Source organism: Micromesistius poutassou, assembly GCF_964030765.1.
Source record: "Micromesistius poutassou genome assembly, chromosome: 13".
In the NCBI taxonomy this organism is placed as follows: Eukaryota; Metazoa; Chordata; class Actinopteri; order Gadiformes; family Gadidae; genus Micromesistius; species Micromesistius poutassou.
In genome coordinates this window covers 17,542,461-17,560,148 of record NC_140283.1, presented here as the reverse complement: position 1 = coordinate 17,560,148, position 17,688 = coordinate 17,542,461, and the positions used below count along the sequence as shown (strand labels likewise).

The following is a 17,688-nucleotide window of genomic DNA, read 5'->3' as shown; positions in this document are numbered from 1 at the left end:
GTCCTTGGTATTAATAGCTTCCAGATCTATCCTCCTGTGAACTTTAGAGGACTCTCTCGTATGATGTAAAATTTGTCTTAACATTCCCCCACATCGTTATGTCCGTCGCGGGTCTCATATTTGTCTCATGTTTTTATTAAGTTTTATCACATCCAATCTATTAATCCATTGTGTCGAGTCCCTCGCAAGACACTGCATGCAAGAACCGCCTGTGTCAGGCTAACTCCAAACACTGTCTGGGACAGACACTCCCTGGCCTGCTGGTCTCAGGCTAACCCCTAACACTGGTACACACTGGTACACAGACTGGCCTGCTGGTCTCAGGCTAACCCCCTAACACTGGTACACACTGGTACACAGACTGGCCTGCTGGTCTCAGGCTAACCCCCTAACACTGGTACACAGACTGGCCTGCTGGTCTCAGGCTAACCCCCTAACACTGGTACACAGACTGGCCTGCTGGTCTCGGGCTAACCCCCAAACACTGGTACACAGACGGAGACTCAGACCCTGTTCCGCTTGACCCTTGACCTTCAGGTTCAAAGACGGCAGCTCCAGCACCCTGGACGGGGAGCCGTACGTGATCCATGAGAACGGGACCCTGGAGGTCCACATGGCGCAGGCCCTGTACAGCGGCAAGTACACCTGCGTGGCCCGCAACTCCCTGGGGACCTACGAGAACCACGTCTACCTGGAGGTCAAAGGTGTGTTAGCATGTAGCTCCTGATTAGCATTCCTTCTGTAATCTTTGCCGACATATTGAAAATACATCCCTGTTCTGGTTAATCACTCTCTAGTTTTATTTATTTTGTCTGTTTGCACAAGGTTAGTGTTTTAGTTATTTTGGTTCCTTCGGGGGTAAACCTTGGATATATTTTTGCCCTTTTTGGCCGCATCTCTGTTGTTTTGAGCAGCTCTGCGTGCGTTCGTGTCTCTACTAACAAGCCCGTAGGTGCGTTGAACTCTGTATCTGGTATCCCACGCACGAGAAACGAGGTCGGCCCGTATTACAATTGAACCCTCGCAATGAAATGATCTTGTGAAACGTGATCCGTGGTGAATCACCTCCGACCCCCTCTCCGCCAGATCCGACCCGTATCATGAGACAGCCCGAGTACAAGGTGGTGCAGAGGGGCATGGCGGCGGTGTTTGAGTGTAAGGTGACCCACGACCCCTCGCTCATCCCCACCATGACCTGGCTCAAGGACAACGACGAGCTGCCCGACGACGAAAGGTCAGCTACCTTCCTGTACCTTCCCCAAGCAAATGCTCCTCTGTCACAGTCACCTTAATACCTACTTTATTCGTCGGTGTGGTTTTAAAGAGCGACTGAATGATAACTGAAATCAAACCTGTCGGAACAAAGAAACTGCTTATTCCACCGCTTGTTTCTTATTGTCTGAACTTGGGGCCGGTTCTCACTTTGTTTCAAACCCCTTTCCTCGTTTTCTTGGAAATGTTGAATTACTTATTGCATTGTCAAGTTCAGATGTCATAGCAATCAAACGTTTATTATTGACTATAGCTGTATTCTCTTCAAAACATGCTTTGTAAAAATGAATCCCAGACGGTGAATTCAGGATAATGGACATGTTCATTGTGTATCCAGAACGTATAAACAACAGATCTGGACCGACCCTGTTGTCCCTGTTATTGCGCTAACCTCCTTCCGGCTCAAACAGGTTCATCGTGGACTCGGACTCCCTGACCATCGCGGAGGTGACGGAGGGAGACGAGGGCGTCTACACCTGCATCATGAACACCACCCTGGACCACGACTCGGCCAGCGCCGAGCTCTCCGTCGTCGGTACGTTCCCGACCCGCGCCTGCCCCCCCCTAGCCAGGCCGGGGGGGGGGGGGGGGAGCGCTCTGTACACCTATTCCTCCTGAAATAACAACTTCATGAATTCTTTATTCCCTCCCGACGACGTTCTCCTAAGCGTCCTCCTCAGCCTCCGGTGAGCCGCTGAGTGTGTTTGTTCTCGTCTCGCTCACCTCCAGGATGTGTCTCTGAGCCTCATCAAGGTTAATTGCCTCCAGGCTCGGTCAGGGTCCTAAGACTCTGAGACGTGGCTCCACCGGGCTATTATCTCCGTGGATGAATATTTCATTGTTGTCTTCCTAGAAAAACCGCTTGACTGTGACTAAACCCTTGTTCGCTTCCCACCCTTTGCACATTACGCCTTCCTGTGCGGCAGAGGCCGAGCCCACTCCTGCTGTTGTCTACGGTAAAGCGATGAGCGTCCAGATGTGGCTGGGTGCCGGTTTGGCTGTCTAGACCTGGGTGTTATAGCATGGCACGGGACGGCATGGGATTGTAACGTATTGTAATGTCATGTGACTGTGATCAAGTGTTGGGTATCGTGTTTTATTTTGTCATTTTTGTTCTCGTTTCTGAACAGTGCAATTCATTCTATTCATTCTTGTCTCACAAATGAATCATCTCGCGCCTGATATTGGACTAGCTCAAATCTGGGTGAAAGGGGGAGTTTCACTTCACTTTTGCTTTTGTTTTGACCGGCCGTGTGTCTGTAGGCAGGGATCTGTAAGAGCGTAAATTGACAGCAAACACAAACTCGGACTGCTCGGACTGAAAAACGTTTCCCCGCTAAAGAAAACGTTTCCCTGCTAAAGCTAAAAAGCTAAAAGCTCCTGTCCGGACACCTACGTTCTTAGAAAAAGGGTCTGGAAAGGTTTCAAATCAAGACTGTGTAGACTGGCCCCTGTAGAAAACCCACTTATTCAAATCCCCTTCTGAAGGATTCATCCTCTCCCCCAGAAGTCGTGCTATAACATAGTTATAGTGCTGGATCCCAGATATGAGAGAGACTAAAATGATATGACTGAGCTGGCTGGCAGTTATTTTTGAACTGCGTTTGGAAGGTGAAGATTGACGTTTTTTTAAACACTGTGTTTTACCATAATCGTCCCATCATTGGAGATCATTTGAAAGTGATGATTCGGCTCGTTTACTGAGCTCTCAGACTCACACCTCACCCCAGCATCGTCTCAGGAGACCGTTTTGAAGAGGCTTTCATGTGCATGTGGTACTTTGAAGTAAATTATTACATTTCCGATTACCATACCATTAGTCCATAGTCCGACTTGGCTGTTATGCTGAATGCTGGTATTTACTTGACTTGACTGTCCTACTCATTAAATAAAACCCTGCCAGATTGCATTGTGGGTCGTTCTGGGAGTTCCAAACGTACAAAGCATGCATAGAAGTAACCAGCCTGCACTCTGAGATGGTTGATGGTTGAACCACTTAGTACCAGTTCTCCGGGGCTAGGGCCGAGCAGAGATGATCAGAGTGAACTGACGTACCCATCCGATTCCTTGCGCTTTCCCTGTTTTTGCGGGGTCCATCTGTGGCATTGCATGATACTCGTACTGCACTGTGTGTATATGTGGTTGTGCGTTCTGGAAGGTTGGCTGAAGGCTGAAGGTTCTGTTTGTTTGTATCTCCTACGCAGAGCGTCCGGATCCCCCGACCGATCTGGAGCTCACGGACAAGAAGGAGCGCAGCGTGCAGCTCACCTGGACGCCGGGAGACGAGAACAACACCCCCATCGAGAGTACGCCTCCCCGCTGTGTGTGTGTGTGTGTGTGTGTGTGTGTGTGAGAGAGTTTGTGTGAGAGTGCGTGTCTGTGTCTGTGGGCGAGTGAGTGAGTGAGTGTGTGTTAGTCTGTCCGTAACGCTACCTTAATGATGATGGCGTATGTGTGATGTGTGTTTTTCAGTAGGGCCCATAACTCACTCGCTGAAGACTGTATTGTCATGTTTGCATATATAGAACGTGGACATAGTGTGTATTTACATTTTGTTTGCTCACAGTCGAGCAAACAAACTGGAAAGGGTCCAATTAGTCCTCCTGAGTGACGCCTACTTACGATGGGAGCACTCCGATGAGTGCTACGTAATCATGTTTGTGCTGAAGCTCAAAGCGCTTCAGTTGTATCATATAAATAAATTAAAAAAACAGGATCTTCCTTCAGAGAGGATATATATCCATAAGGAGATGTCATGGTGGATTTGATGATTTTGGATTTTGATGATCATCATACAATATATATTTTCCAATCAGGGATTTAGAGGAAATATGAAGGAAATATGTAAGAGAAAGAAAGGAAATATGAGAATCAACAAATCCATGTGATGGATAGAATCACCGGATGTTTAAACGTCGTGTTTTCCGTCGGGGGTGTCAGAGTTCCTGATCCAGTACGAGGACTCCCTGCACCACCGCGGACACTGGCACAACCTGACGGAGGCGCCGGGCACCCGGACCACCGCCAGCCTCCAGCTGTCCCCCTACGCCCACTACACCTTCAGGGTGCTGGCGCTGAACGCAGTGGGCCTCAGCCGTCCCAGCGCGCCCTCCAGGATGTACAAGACCGAGCCCGCCTGTGAGTATCGCCGCTGCCTTGCTCAGCCGCGCGCAGCACCACCACCACACAGCCGTCCGCTGTTATTGGGGGGCCGGTGCTCATCCCTGCATCGCTGCGCGCTTTGAAAAAGAAAGATGTATTCCGCGGTCGAGAGATCCGATCAGAAGCGAGACGTCTCTCGATGTTTTGGGTGAAATATATTGTGATGGAGTGCCCGCCGTGATGCAGACCGGTTGTATTGAATGGGCTTTAAATATTTCATACCGTGGTGAAATATTGAACAGCTGAAATCCACCCTGAAGGCTCATTCCTACTGGGAAGCACCTTAACAAACCTTTCTGTTTCTAATAGCGCTGTTGTTGTGTGTCACTGGCTCACGTTCACCTGACTGCTGCTGCTGTTGCACTCTTAATATCTGGTTGGGTTTGTTTTGAACCGCTTTGCATTTCCTTGCTACCGATATCGATTGAATGCTTTCGGTTGTTCTCAGCCTGCCTTGAAAGTCTCTCCGGCTGAAAGCGTCGGCTGATTGGCTAATGACTAAATGTGTACTACATTTTTATGTCGACAATAGGGAATCAAGTTACGGCTCCTCAGCACCACTCTGGGGGGGAAACATGGTGCTGAGTCATGTGTTTTTTTTCTTCCCAGCTCCTGACGAAAACCCCACTGGAGTACACGGATATGGAACCGAACACGACAACCTGGTCATATCGTGGAAGGCAAGAAAAGCCCTTTACCGACACTATTTTCTCCTCACTGTTTGATTGTTGGCCATTGTCCACTAAAAACTGGGGTGAAGCGGGCACAGAGTGGATACGTTTTAAGAGGCCGTTGTCATGTGGTGGGTTCGGAAAACAGTGACGTGATGAGTGGGCCGCTGGGACCCAGACATCAGCGGCGGACTGAAGTGGTCCGGCCTTGACCAGAGAGAGGTGGGGGGAGGAAATGAAACGGGGGAGGAGATGTTTACGACTGAAAACGGGTGTACTTTAATGAAAGAGCAGCCTTAACAGAGGTCAAATGGCATTCAGGGGTTTTGGCGGGCCGAGAGCTTTTCACAAAGTGGGAGGGTTTGTCGGGGTGGCTATGGTAGAGCTTCACCGTGATGTTTGTCGATAACCGGCAAGGGATTACAGAGGAAGCTATGTTATTGGTCTAATACTACATCATAACTCCTAGCTGAGTGTGAAGGTGTCCCTGAGCACGACACCTAACCCTGACTGCTCTGGAACGAGCTGGCTGTCGCCTTGCGTGGTTAACACCGCCGTCGGTGTGTGAATGTGTGTGATTGGGTGAATCGGAGTCAATAATTGTAGCACTTTGAATGGCCAAAGTGGATAGAAAAGCGCAATATAATTGCAGTCCATTTACCCATTTACGCTTCCACTATAGGCATCCCAATTTGGCCCTTCAAAGAGCTCAATTTTCATTTAGCGGAAACACAAACATGACACGTGCGTCCTCCGCGCCTTCTCCCCAGCCGCTGAAGGGGATCCAGGCCAACGGGCCCATGCTGAAGTACAAGGTCATGTGGAGGCTGAAGGACGTGGACACGGACTGGACCTCCGTGGTCGTGGCCAACGTCTCCAAGTTCGTGGTGTCGGGAACGCCCACCTACTCCCTCTACGAGCTGATGGTGCAGGCCCTGAACCATCACGGCAGCGGGCCCGAACCGGTCGTGGCCCACGGGCACTCCGGAGAGGACCGTGAGTTCAGCGCGGATGCCGTTCAGAAGCGATGCTGAATTTCGCAAAAAAAATCAAAATGTCGTATTGATTTGCGATAGATACTTTATCACCTGTATGTCCTCGCAAGTGAACCCACCGAAACATACGTCATACTATCACACTATGTGCGTGCTATCTGGTCTGTTAGCTATGGTCTGTTCAGGCTATATGAGGATCTACAGATCTATCTCTATTTCTATATGTATGTGTTGTATGTGTGTTAATGCTGTGGTGTGTCACGCTGTGTCCTTCAGTGCCAGTGGCGGCTCCAGACAACACCCAGGTGCTGGTGGTGAACAGCACCCTGGTGGAGGTGCACTGGGACCCCGTGTCCCTCAAGTCCATACGGGGACACCTGAGGGGGTACAAGGTGAGGGGCAATAAGGAGCACATGCACACACACACACACACACAAACACTTGCATGCGCACACACACACACACACACACACACACACACACACAGATGCACACATGTGAACACACAACGGCACACACAAACACTCACACGCATGCATGCATGCACACTCACACGCATGCATGCATGCACACACACACACACTCACATGTGCATGCACACACACAAAACACATACACACACACACACGCACACACACGCACACACACAAACACACCAAGGCACACACACACACAGACACACACACACACACACACACACACACACACAGTGTACTTGGTATCCTCAAGAGGTTTTCCAAGATAACTTTGAAGACAGTCAGTTCACAGTGCTGTTTTGCTGTCCTCGATAAGGAACATGGAAAAAACGCATCGTCATGTGGATGTTAAGATCCACGACCTTGATGCACAAAGTGTCCCAAGCTACGCTTCAAGACAAGACCCTCACGCTGAACCCACCCTTCCACGCCCCCCCCCCCCCCCCCAGGTGTACTACTGGAGGGAGCTCAGCCTGCACAAGCACAACCCCCACCACGTGGAGAAGCAGATCCTGGACTTCAGCGGGAACCACACCCACGGCATGGTGCCCGGGCTGAAGCCCTCCAGCCACTACTCGCTCAACGTGCGCGTGTACAACGGCAAGGGAGAGGGCCCGCCCAGCGCCAGCCAGACCTTCGAGACCCCCGAAGGAGGTGGGTTAGCGCTGGGGAGCCGTGTGCGGCTGGAGGAGATATCTGTGCTATGGTTCCCCCTGGTTATTGTTGTTGTTGCTGTTGCTGTTGCTGTTGTTGTTGTTGTTTCGGTTTCTAGGGCGATGTGGAAAATTAATGTCTCGCTAGAATCTTTCTCTACACTTTTGAATGTCGTCGGATTTGATCTGTTCAATTCTGTCCCTCTTTCGTTCTCCCTTCGCTCCGGTCTGTGCTATTCTTTGTCTTTCTTTCATTCTCTCTCTTCTCCCCCTTTTAATCTTTTTCTGTCTCTTTTTTTTCTATCTCTGTCTATAAATAGCCACCCGTCTCTCTGTACAATCCACTATCCTCCTCCTGGCCCTGGCTGTCTCCCTCCTGTCTACGCGGTGTTGTGTTCCTCCGTGAGTAGGAGGGTGAGACAGACGTCAGCGTTACGCAGTGAGACTGACACAGTGCTCATTGTTTTCCCATGCCCAGTCCCCGGCATCCCGTCGTTCCTGACGGTGTCCGACCCGGGCCTGGACTCCCTGACCCTGGAGTGGGGTCCCCCCAAGGACCAGAACGGACGGCTCACCGGCTACACCCTCACCTACCAGCCAGGTATGACGTCACAACATTAGAGCGGATTAGGCCAGATTAATCTACTTCATAACGGTCGAGTCGAAGGTTTCATAAGCGCAGCAATATTAATAATGGCACCGCGCTTAAATAGGACATCCATATAACCGCTGAGCCGTGACTCCGCGTCTGAATTCATCAGACTAGTATGTAGGTCTGGCGGTGTTCCGGGCATCCCGTTGGGAATGGCTTAACCGCTCGTAATAGGAAACACGGGGAAAAAAACACGGGGCTTGTTCCGTGAAACAGACGTAGGCGTTCCGTACGTGTAGTCCTCCCCGGGTTAGATGATACGTATTAACCCTGCGCCCTGTGCCACTTCCTCCACTCCAACCTCTCCCATTCACTACACCCCCTAACCTCTGACTTCAACCCCTCCGTCACCCCAACCCTACCTCCCACCCAACCTCCCGACCTCCCACCCGCCCCATCTCGCAACGTCTCCGGGCTACGGATCCCACTTTTATCTTCTCGCCCCTTCCATCACTACCATCGCCCCCCCCAACTCCCCACCTTTCGTTTACCTCCCTCCTGCTCCCCTATCTCCCCCAACCCCCCCCTCCGCCGGCCCTCCTTGGGTCTGGTTCACTCCTGGCTTCTCCTGGTTCCTCCAGTCAATAGCTCCAACGAGCCAGGCCCAACCAAGGAGCTGTCCCTGGGCCCCAACGAGACCAACGTCACCCTGCCCCACCTCAAGTACAGCACTCGCTACAAGTTCTATTTGAGCGCCAAAACAGCCAAGGGGGCTGGACCCGCCATCCCGCAGGAGGCTGTCACGATCATGGACGAAGGTAAGCTGGGAGACCCCCCCTCCCCCTAAAGTGGATGACCCCCACCCAAAATACTTCAATAAGAACATTTCTCAGATGTTTATGTGAGATATGTATATTCCCGGAGATTCGTATTCCGGGAGATACCGTTGCTAGATCCGATTTGAAGGATTCCACAAAATCCACGGAGACTGTCGGTTTGCGTTCTCCGTGGATCGTTTGTCGTGGGACACTTTCTTCACAATGTCTTATCTTGTACGTGCTTCATAACGTACATTGTGCCCATTGACGTACTCACAGAGTGTGCTCTTACACAATGTGCATTTATTTTGCACAGCATGACATAACACATGACTCTGCACACGTCAAGTCTGCTGACCCAGTTTATCGTGATTCACTGCGCACGTCACAAAGATTGGACTCAAACACTGGAAATGAAGCAGTGCTTGGATATTATTCCGCCTCTACAGCTCCTCTATCGACTTCCTAATGAAACCACATTAATCAAAAAAACTTCAACCCCATACTCCACTGTTGGCTGACATGTGTCTCTCTGACCCATTTCTCTACACAAGCGTTTATGCCTCATCAGATAGATGACAACACAGGTACCGATGGTAGCCGTTATAAATCTGCATGATTTTACCATCCTGAATACATTCAGCATGTCCTCCCTCATGCGGCCCCAGCCTCCGTATCTGTCTCTGCACCGCTTCATGCAGACCTGCGATAATGAGGCAACACATTGATGAAGCACCAGAGGGGGTGTCTCAGATGTGTGATGGGGGCGGGGGTAGTGTTTGCGCTAAGGGGGTAACGACATGCAACCTGCTCCTCATATGAATGACATGTATCTGAATTCACTGTGAATTCAGATACGTGTCATTAGATGCCTGCTTCTCATATTAATGACATGCACCTGCGGCTCATGTCATTAATATGAGAAGCAGGCATCTGAATTTGCGGTGAATTTAGATATCTGCTCCTCATATGAATGACAGGAATCAGATACATGTCATTCGTATTTGGAGCAGGTGCATATCATTACATTTGAGTAGCAGGTATCTGAATTCACCGTGAATTTAGATACCTGCTCCTCATATGATTGACAGGTATCTGAATACAAATACATGTCATTCGTATGAGGGGCAGGGGCATGTCATTAATATGAGAAGCAGGCGTCTCAATTCATTGTGAATTCAGATACGTGTCATTAACAGGAGGGGAAGGTATCCAAATTTACCCTAAGCCGCTTTTTCTAAAGCCTTTTGCCCAATGACCACATAGCATTTCGATGATAACGCTTTATTTTTTTTACCACATTTTAATGCTGTATTTTGTAAGACTTCCCTCTCTCTCTCTCCCTCTCCCTCTGTGTGAGGGCTGCTGCTCAGTGATGCTGCTGATCAATGCATGGCTGGAGATGTTTGGCTTGGCATGCCAGTGAATACACGCCAGGCTTATGTATAACCACCACTGTGCTGCACACTGTATCCACCTGGCTGCTGTTGATGCGTGTCTGCGTCTTGCTCTGTCTCTGTTTTTGTGTGCTCGTGTGCACGTGTGCGCGTGTATGTGCGTGTGTGTGTGTGTGTGTGGCTGTGTGTGTTTGTGTGTACCTTGAGGTCTTTACCGTTTCTCTGTGTTGTTTCAGGAATTATCCAAGCCTCTCATCCCATTGCACCGTCTCCTCCCCGCCTCCCCCACCGCAAGGGTACAGACGTTAATACGAACCGAGCCGTTTGTGATGTCCACCTCGTTAGCCTCTGGAAGGGCTTGAGTGACATGTAGTTGTCATTTTGATAGATTTGATCTCTGCTTGGAATTTCTTCGAGGTTCATGAAGAATTCCCTATAAATGCGTTCAAGCTTAATTTGATTGCAAGCTGTAGCCGTTCTTTGGAGAGTTATCTATTGGTGTAGGGATTCCCGCATGAGCAAGGTTACATTTCAGAATTTCAGGAGCGTTCGCAGTGTACGGTGCTATTTTGTATTGCCATCGCCCTGTGGGGCCTGGCCCATAATCATAGACCAGCTTCCTAGACAGTGATGGATACAGTGTGACAACGTGTTGAGTGATGCTGGCCTGTACTGAGGCTCCTGTCTGTCCTCGCCTCGTCTGTCATGATGGCTTCACTATTTGTAAAAACCTTTGGCCAACTCCCTCGCAGCTATAGCTGCACTACATTTTGATTGAGCTACGACATTTATTGCCTGATGGAGGTACACTGACTTATTTTATATTTTCGAATCTCTTTTTGCGGTATACTGTATATTTGAATACCTCTGTGAAGGAAGATCGCATTTGGTCGTAAATGTACTTTCATGAAGAACCTCCACTGCATCGTAACGTTGCTGAAGTACTGAAATGTGACTGAAATGCACAAAGGTGCACGAAAAACAATCTTCCTTATTGTAACTCTGAAGACGTTGTTACTATTTAATAGATTTCTAACCACCGAGACCAGCAAGCTTCATAGAGCTAACAAAGGAGTCGTCTCTGTGGCATGTGATGGATCTGACCTTGAGGGAGGTGATGGTGAGCTTTGTTGTGCCTTTTTCCCCCCTCTTGTGTGCACAGTGGCGTCTGTGGCTCCGTCGTTTGGGAACGTTAGCTCCGTGCCGGGCGTGGAAGGCCCTGTGGTCAGTTGGGAATACTGGGGCCCGGAGAGGAAAGTGTATCTAGAATACGTGTTGAAAAACAGTAAGCATCTCTATTCCACTTGACTGGCTGGTTTTACCGAGCGGGCGAGAGACTCCTACTCCTATCTTATTTGGCGTGTGCAGGTGTAGAACGAATTGGTCGTGTTGATGTTGGCTCAACGTGGCCCACGGGCTGGGAGCCAGATTGTTAATTGCTAATTTTCTGCTATCACCTCAAATGGAACGCTAAACAGGCAGAGCAGCACACACATTTGTTCGGGTGTTGCAATTGATTTTGATAAAGTTATTTTTGTGAATCCCACCTGCGGTAAAGTAAAGAAAAAGAAAGAATTAATCAGTTGTAGTATGGTTCTCTCACCCCCTGCTCGTGAACATAATCACAGAAACATAACAACAAACCATGCAACTCCATAGTTAACCTTTAGATCATCACATACATTCCATAAAGGCAAGTCCCATCCTCAACACGAATAGTAACGCCAAATTGAAAATATCATACCTAACTCATTAGAAATTTCATGTACAACACAATCTAGCTAACACCAAAGCAACCACAAAACACAGATAGGCTCGACTGCAGTCGTACACTGCGAGTCCTCATCCAACACCCTGTCACCACCACCAACCCGATCCAATCGGTCCGCCCGCCGCACGTTCACCTCGGGACGGCGAACCGAAAACACCCTGCCTCCTCCGTCCCGCAGGTGGAGGCGAGGAGCAGGAGGAGGATGAGAAGGTGGTGTGGCAGAAAGAGTATGTGAACAACTCCCAGAGCGTGGTTCTGAGAGGCCTGAAGGAGGGCCTGCTCTATAGGGTGCGGGTGGTGGCTGAGGGTCTGGACGACCAGCCCCCACACCGCTCCGAGGAGCTGGTGGTCGCGGTGCCAGGTGAGCCCAGCCCCCCGCCCTGTCCCTGGAGGTCAATGACCCCCCCTGACCCCAGGCTCAGCCTTGTAGCCTCTGGGCCTGGCCCCGCCCCCCCCCCGCCCCGTGCCAGACGTACAGTATGAGGTTGTGCGTTGTGTTGTTCGTTTTTCGGTCGTGGGGTGTTTTTTTTGTCTGTTGTTGTTCTTGTGTTTCTTTGTGAGCCGGAGAGTTTCAGTTGGATATACTTTCTGTGTTTCTGGCATGTTCCGTAGTGGTCGTAGACACAGTGTGTAGCGGAGTGCATGTTTCCGTTGCGTTGGAGACGAGCTGGATCTGTGACGGCCCCGACGATCTGTGTGCGTTGCGGGCCGGATCGCCTTCTCATGTAGACTTGTGATCGTTTTTTAATATAGACCTACGCCATTTCACTTCTTCAACATACCGTAGATCCGTAACGAACCGTATGTTTGTACTGGGAGTGTGTGAACGGTGTGTGTGCCTGTGTGTTTGTGTTGGTGTGTGTGTATTTGTGTACGTGTGTGTGTGTGTGTGTTTGCTTGTGTGTGTGTGTGTGTGTGTGTGTGTGTGTCTCTTGACGTGTGAGTGCACGCCTGTGGACTGGAACCTTACTCAAACCTCTAATAAAATCTGCTATTCACAGCAATGGCAGTAACCCTCTGCACCGTCTAACACCCCGACCTAACATCAATATGTTCGGCCTTGACATATTGTTAACACTGTGCCCTCGCGCCGATACTAAACCTTTCACGCGGCGGCCGTGCGTGCGCCACACATTTTAACATAGCGTAACGTAGCGGAGGAGGACGTTTCAGACGTGACCCATTGACCCCCCTGTTCCTTTCCAGTGGAAGCGCACGCGGCGCCCAGGTTCTGACGCTCTCTCTCTCCCCCCCCCCCTCTGAGCAGCTATGACCAGCAGGCAGGTGGACATCGCCACGCAGGGCTGGTTCATCGGGCTCATGTGCGCCATCGCCCTGCTCATCCTCATCCTGCTCATCATCTGCTTCATCCAGAGGAACAAGGGCGGCAAATACCCTGGTGGGTCGCGCTGGAGGTCACGCGCACACGCGCGCACACGCACACGCACACACGCACGCAGACACACACGCAGGCATGCGCCCGCGCGCACACCTTCACCCCACCACCCTATACACCGTACACACACACACACACCTACACACCTACACACCGCACACATGCGCACACGTGCACACACACACACACACACACACACACACACACACACACCTACACACCGCACACACACACACACACAGACACACACGCACACAGACACACACACACACACACACCTATGCACCACACACACACACACACACACACACATGATCACAGACATGGGCAACACAAACACACACACGCAAAGAAAAAGATACACACATGCACTCATGCAAACACACTCACATGCAGGCAGACACACACACACACACACACACACACGCACACACACACACAAACAAACAGACAACCCTTCACAATGTTGCTCACACAACCAGCCGTCCTGCCGTTCCCTTGCTCATGGGGGTTATGTTTAGACCTGTCCTGGTTTCTCCCCTCCAGTGAAAGAAAAGGAGGACGCTCACACAGACCCAGAGTTCCAGCCCATGAAGGATGACGACTGTACCTTCGGAGAATACAGGTGAGGAACATAGCCACCGCCCTGCGCCCTGGAGGCCTCCCCGCCAGCCCCCCGTCCCGTCCCCCCCCTGTCCCTGCCCATGCCACTCCATCCTGCCCCCCCCTCCTCCCCCTTACCGTTTACAACCCTGCAACGTACAAACTCCCAACGAACTAAAGGTCAACGCCTCAACGGGACAAGCTGGCTCCCGGCTGTGAGCGAGCGACTACAGTAAAGCACAAGTTGATCATCCCTCCCCCTGCTTTCAGGACCCTTTGTACATGGGGGGCGATGTGTGTGTGTTACGCAACCTGGAAGGACACTGTTATATTTCGGCATTTCAGCGAGGCACGACGCTCCAGTGGCTAAAGATTCCTCCTTTGGCTAAAGAAAATGGGTCAATTTGAGGGACGTTTTGCAATCTTTTAGCGAATAAGCTTAACTTGTTTACCACCCAAAGCATTAAAACTACGTACAGGTAATAAGCTAACAGTTTATGTACAGTATACAAGATTTTACGGGGGGTCGATCAGGTTATTGCTACCCAAGGCGTGGCCCTCATCCTAGAAATAACGTCAGTATTATTCCAACCTCTAACTAACTGCAAAGATTTAACTATGCTTGCAAGCATTCTGTTTTTAAATGCTGCTTCTCCAATCGCAAGATAAAACAAATGCACTTTACTTATTGTATAACCGTTTCAACCTTTTTTTCTATCTGTCAAATTTCTAAGATGTTCTTTCTTTTATATTTGATATTACTTTTTGTATGATATATGCATAAATCGGACCATCTATGGATTCAACGCTGTGGTAGATACAACATTGTGTGTTCATGTGACATGCATGGAGTAAAAAAAATGTATGTGTTATAAAATGTTGCTATGGGCAATGGTGTGTTAAAATAATGAGTATATCATGGATATATATAAATATGTAAATCGTTATAAAGGATTGAGATATATATGGGTCGGTGTTTGGCATGTGGGAAAGACCATTGTGAGCTACTAGCTTACGCCTTTTTGTCCTGTGTATACCAATCTTCCAGTCATTCTGAAAAATCAATTTATTTCAAGAGCATAAAAGAGGGACTTCTATTCACATGTTCACAGACACACACACACACACACACACACACACACACACACACACATACACACACGCATGTGAACAGACACGCACACACAAACACACTCACATGCCAGACACACACACCGGTCCCTCCATCATCAATTCACAAATTCACGCATCATGAGATTAACAATAAATCACAAGGCAACGTGCTCCAGTATTTTAGTGCCTTTGTGGGAGAACGTATACACTATGTGCAATCTATGCCATGTCCTCAAGGTCCTTCAAATCTGAACGGTAATAGTACAGACATAACTCAACTGAGACGGAGAGAGAGAGAGAGAGAGAGAGAGAGAGAGAGAGAGAGAGAGAGAGAGAGAGAGAGAGAGAGAGAGAGAGAGAGAGGGCCGTTCTCCAATGACAACAGGTAGTAGTAGTGGTAAACTGCTTGCTGGATGTATCATTCCACCATCAGTTTATTTCAGTTTTTGTTCTGTGGATTCACACACAATGTGGATTGGGGGCATTTGTTTGTGAACTATTTGGGACTGACACAGTGGGCTGTTTAAGCCCTTTGTTTGCCCCCACAGAATAGCTTGTTATATACTGTAAATCTCTTTCTGATGACTTTGTTTGTTCCTTTGGACACTGTGTGTGTGTGTGTGTGTGTGTGTGTGTGTGTGTGTGTGTGCTTGTGCTTGTGCGTGTGGGTGTGGGTGTCTTGTATGAGAGAGAGAGAGAGGGTGTAGTCTCAGTAAAGAGAAGGTAAGGGTAAAGGTAGACATGATGACTTGCAGTAAATCCCTGGCAGACTTTGACATTTTTCCCATTTGAGTCTGAGATTGGATCATAAAGCCTTCGTAATCATGCCATGTGCCGTATATATATAGTTCAGAATCTGATTGGGTGGGTTTTACTTTTCTTTGGATCGAGCGTGAGATACTCATTCCTGGGAACTGTTCATATACAGTAAATATATGTGTTGACATATATCATATGATCACTGGTGTCGTGTCATGTTTACGCTGGCTTTATGATTGAAGGCTGTCATCCATATTGTTATTATTAATCAAATCACCACTCATGTATGCTATCTAACCGTTGTTTGAAGAACGCTGTTCTTTGTGCATATTCTTTCTTGTTTGTGAATGTGATTTATCATGCTTGGGGGAGGTGGTGGGTGGGGGTGAAGGCTGAAACTTTGCATAGATGTGTTTTTCATATTTTTGGTTTTTGTTTTTCACTGCAACCTTTGTGTATGGGGGGAAATGCTAGTGTCACCCACCCACATTCTTCCACTCCATCTTTGGTTTCAGAGGGAATGTAAACACAGTACGGTGGCTTGAGTTATATTCCCTGTCTGCCTGATGGAAACCAATTCATAGCAGCCATTCTTTTTTTTAGCTGTGGAGCAAAACAAATTTAAAAACTTTCTATCTATTCTTAGTATCTTAGTATAATATTTTGAACACATTGACGGAATCAAGATTACGTGAAATATGCTGTATACAGGAATATTTCAGGATCATTTGTAACAAATTCAATCTACTTATCTCTAGCTAGCTATCTTTAAATGTAAAAAGTAAAAAAAAAAAAAAAAAAAATGCTCCAATCTAAAAAAAAAATCGAACCGAAATGGAAGGGCGCGGTTTCCTCGCCGCGTCTCTCACCTCACCCCCCCCCCCCATCCCCCCCCCACCCTCCACCCCCTGTAACGCCTGCATGTGGTTCTCTCCCTCAGCGACAGCGAGGACCAAAAGCCGCTAAAGGGCAGCCGCACGCCGTCTAGCGGCCGGACGGTAAAGCGTGGCGACAGTGACGACAGTTTAGTTGACTACCGAGGGCGGCGGCGACGGCCAGTTCAACGAGGACGGATCCTTTATCGGCCAGTATAGCGGCAAGAGCGTCGGACGGGACACCGTCCAGGGCGAGGGTCCGGAGAGCTCCGGGGCCCCGTCCCCTATCACCACCGCCATGAACTCCCTCAACTCCTTTGTTTAGCGCCCCCCCCCCCTCCTGGTGGACCGGCCCCCCTGTGGACGGCAGAGTCGCGGCCCAGACCACCCGCCGACCGACCCATCTCCCATCCACCCCCTGCACAACACTGCCCTGTCCCACTGGCACTGCATGGCCGCTTCATCCATGACATGCCCATTGCTTCTGTACTGTAGTGGCGCTTTGTGACCCCGTCGATGTCCACAAGATGGCCGCCGCCCAGGCTGTGTGGAATGTGAATCTGTGTTGTTGTAAACTGAAAAGAGGGGGTTTAGGTGAAACAATGTGCAAAATCGTTGGTTTTTTTTTAGAATCAGGTTTCTTCTAGTTTTTTCCTGATTTAATTGTTCGTGTTCCGACGTATTTTGTCTCTCGGGAGATTCATTTTTCTGTTTAATTGGATTCTAAAACCACTGAATAGTTTGTCATTTGTTATTTAGAAACCCAAAGGCATGAATACTTATCTATTTATGCAGTGGATGCTAAGAAGACATCTGCCTCAGAATGATCATAACACATTATTCTTCCCCAAGATGAAATAAGCAGTGGCATCTCTCTTTTTAGTTGCACCGTAAATGCAGCATCCATCCATAAACTCATTTAATTGGAAAGTCTAAAATGGAGACTTTGGTAACCAACCGCAGAGAGCGAATGACTTGGAACAGCGTGTTCCTGTGTCTGCCACACGCATCCTCACCCTCCATCACTCTGTCGAATGCTTCACCTGTGACCATGTGGCCAAGGTCACTGCAACGCTGCATGGCATGTCATCATTCACACCCGTTGACCTCGTGACCTCTTGTCCCCGCCATCTGA

The 17,688-nt window shown here is 49.2% G+C and overlaps 1 protein-coding gene across 1 annotated transcript in view; it reads left to right on the top strand.

Moving 5' to 3' along the window:
* LOC311357264 (neuronal cell adhesion molecule-like) overlaps positions 1-17,005 on the top strand; it is a gene marked incomplete at its 5' end in the record, with an annotated part of 17,278 nt that extends 273 nt beyond the window's left edge. Inside the window, 18 exon segments of the mRNA XM_084477170.1 lie at positions 538-704; positions 1,087-1,234; positions 1,683-1,807; positions 3,477-3,578; positions 4,213-4,410; positions 5,044-5,114; positions 5,876-6,101; positions 6,377-6,492; positions 7,026-7,230; positions 7,708-7,830; positions 8,463-8,639; positions 10,273-10,332; positions 11,199-11,321; positions 11,986-12,168; positions 13,075-13,206; positions 13,750-13,828; positions 16,619-16,715; positions 16,717-17,005. Coding sequence (XP_084333296.1) covers positions 538-704; positions 1,087-1,234; positions 1,683-1,807; positions 3,477-3,578; positions 4,213-4,410; positions 5,044-5,114; positions 5,876-6,101; positions 6,377-6,492; positions 7,026-7,230; positions 7,708-7,830; positions 8,463-8,639; positions 10,273-10,332; positions 11,199-11,321; positions 11,986-12,168; positions 13,075-13,206; positions 13,750-13,828; positions 16,619-16,715; positions 16,717-16,878 — 2,494 coding nt within the window. The 3' untranslated portion in view covers positions 16,879-17,005.
* Between the last annotated feature and the right edge of the window lie 683 nt (positions 17,006-17,688).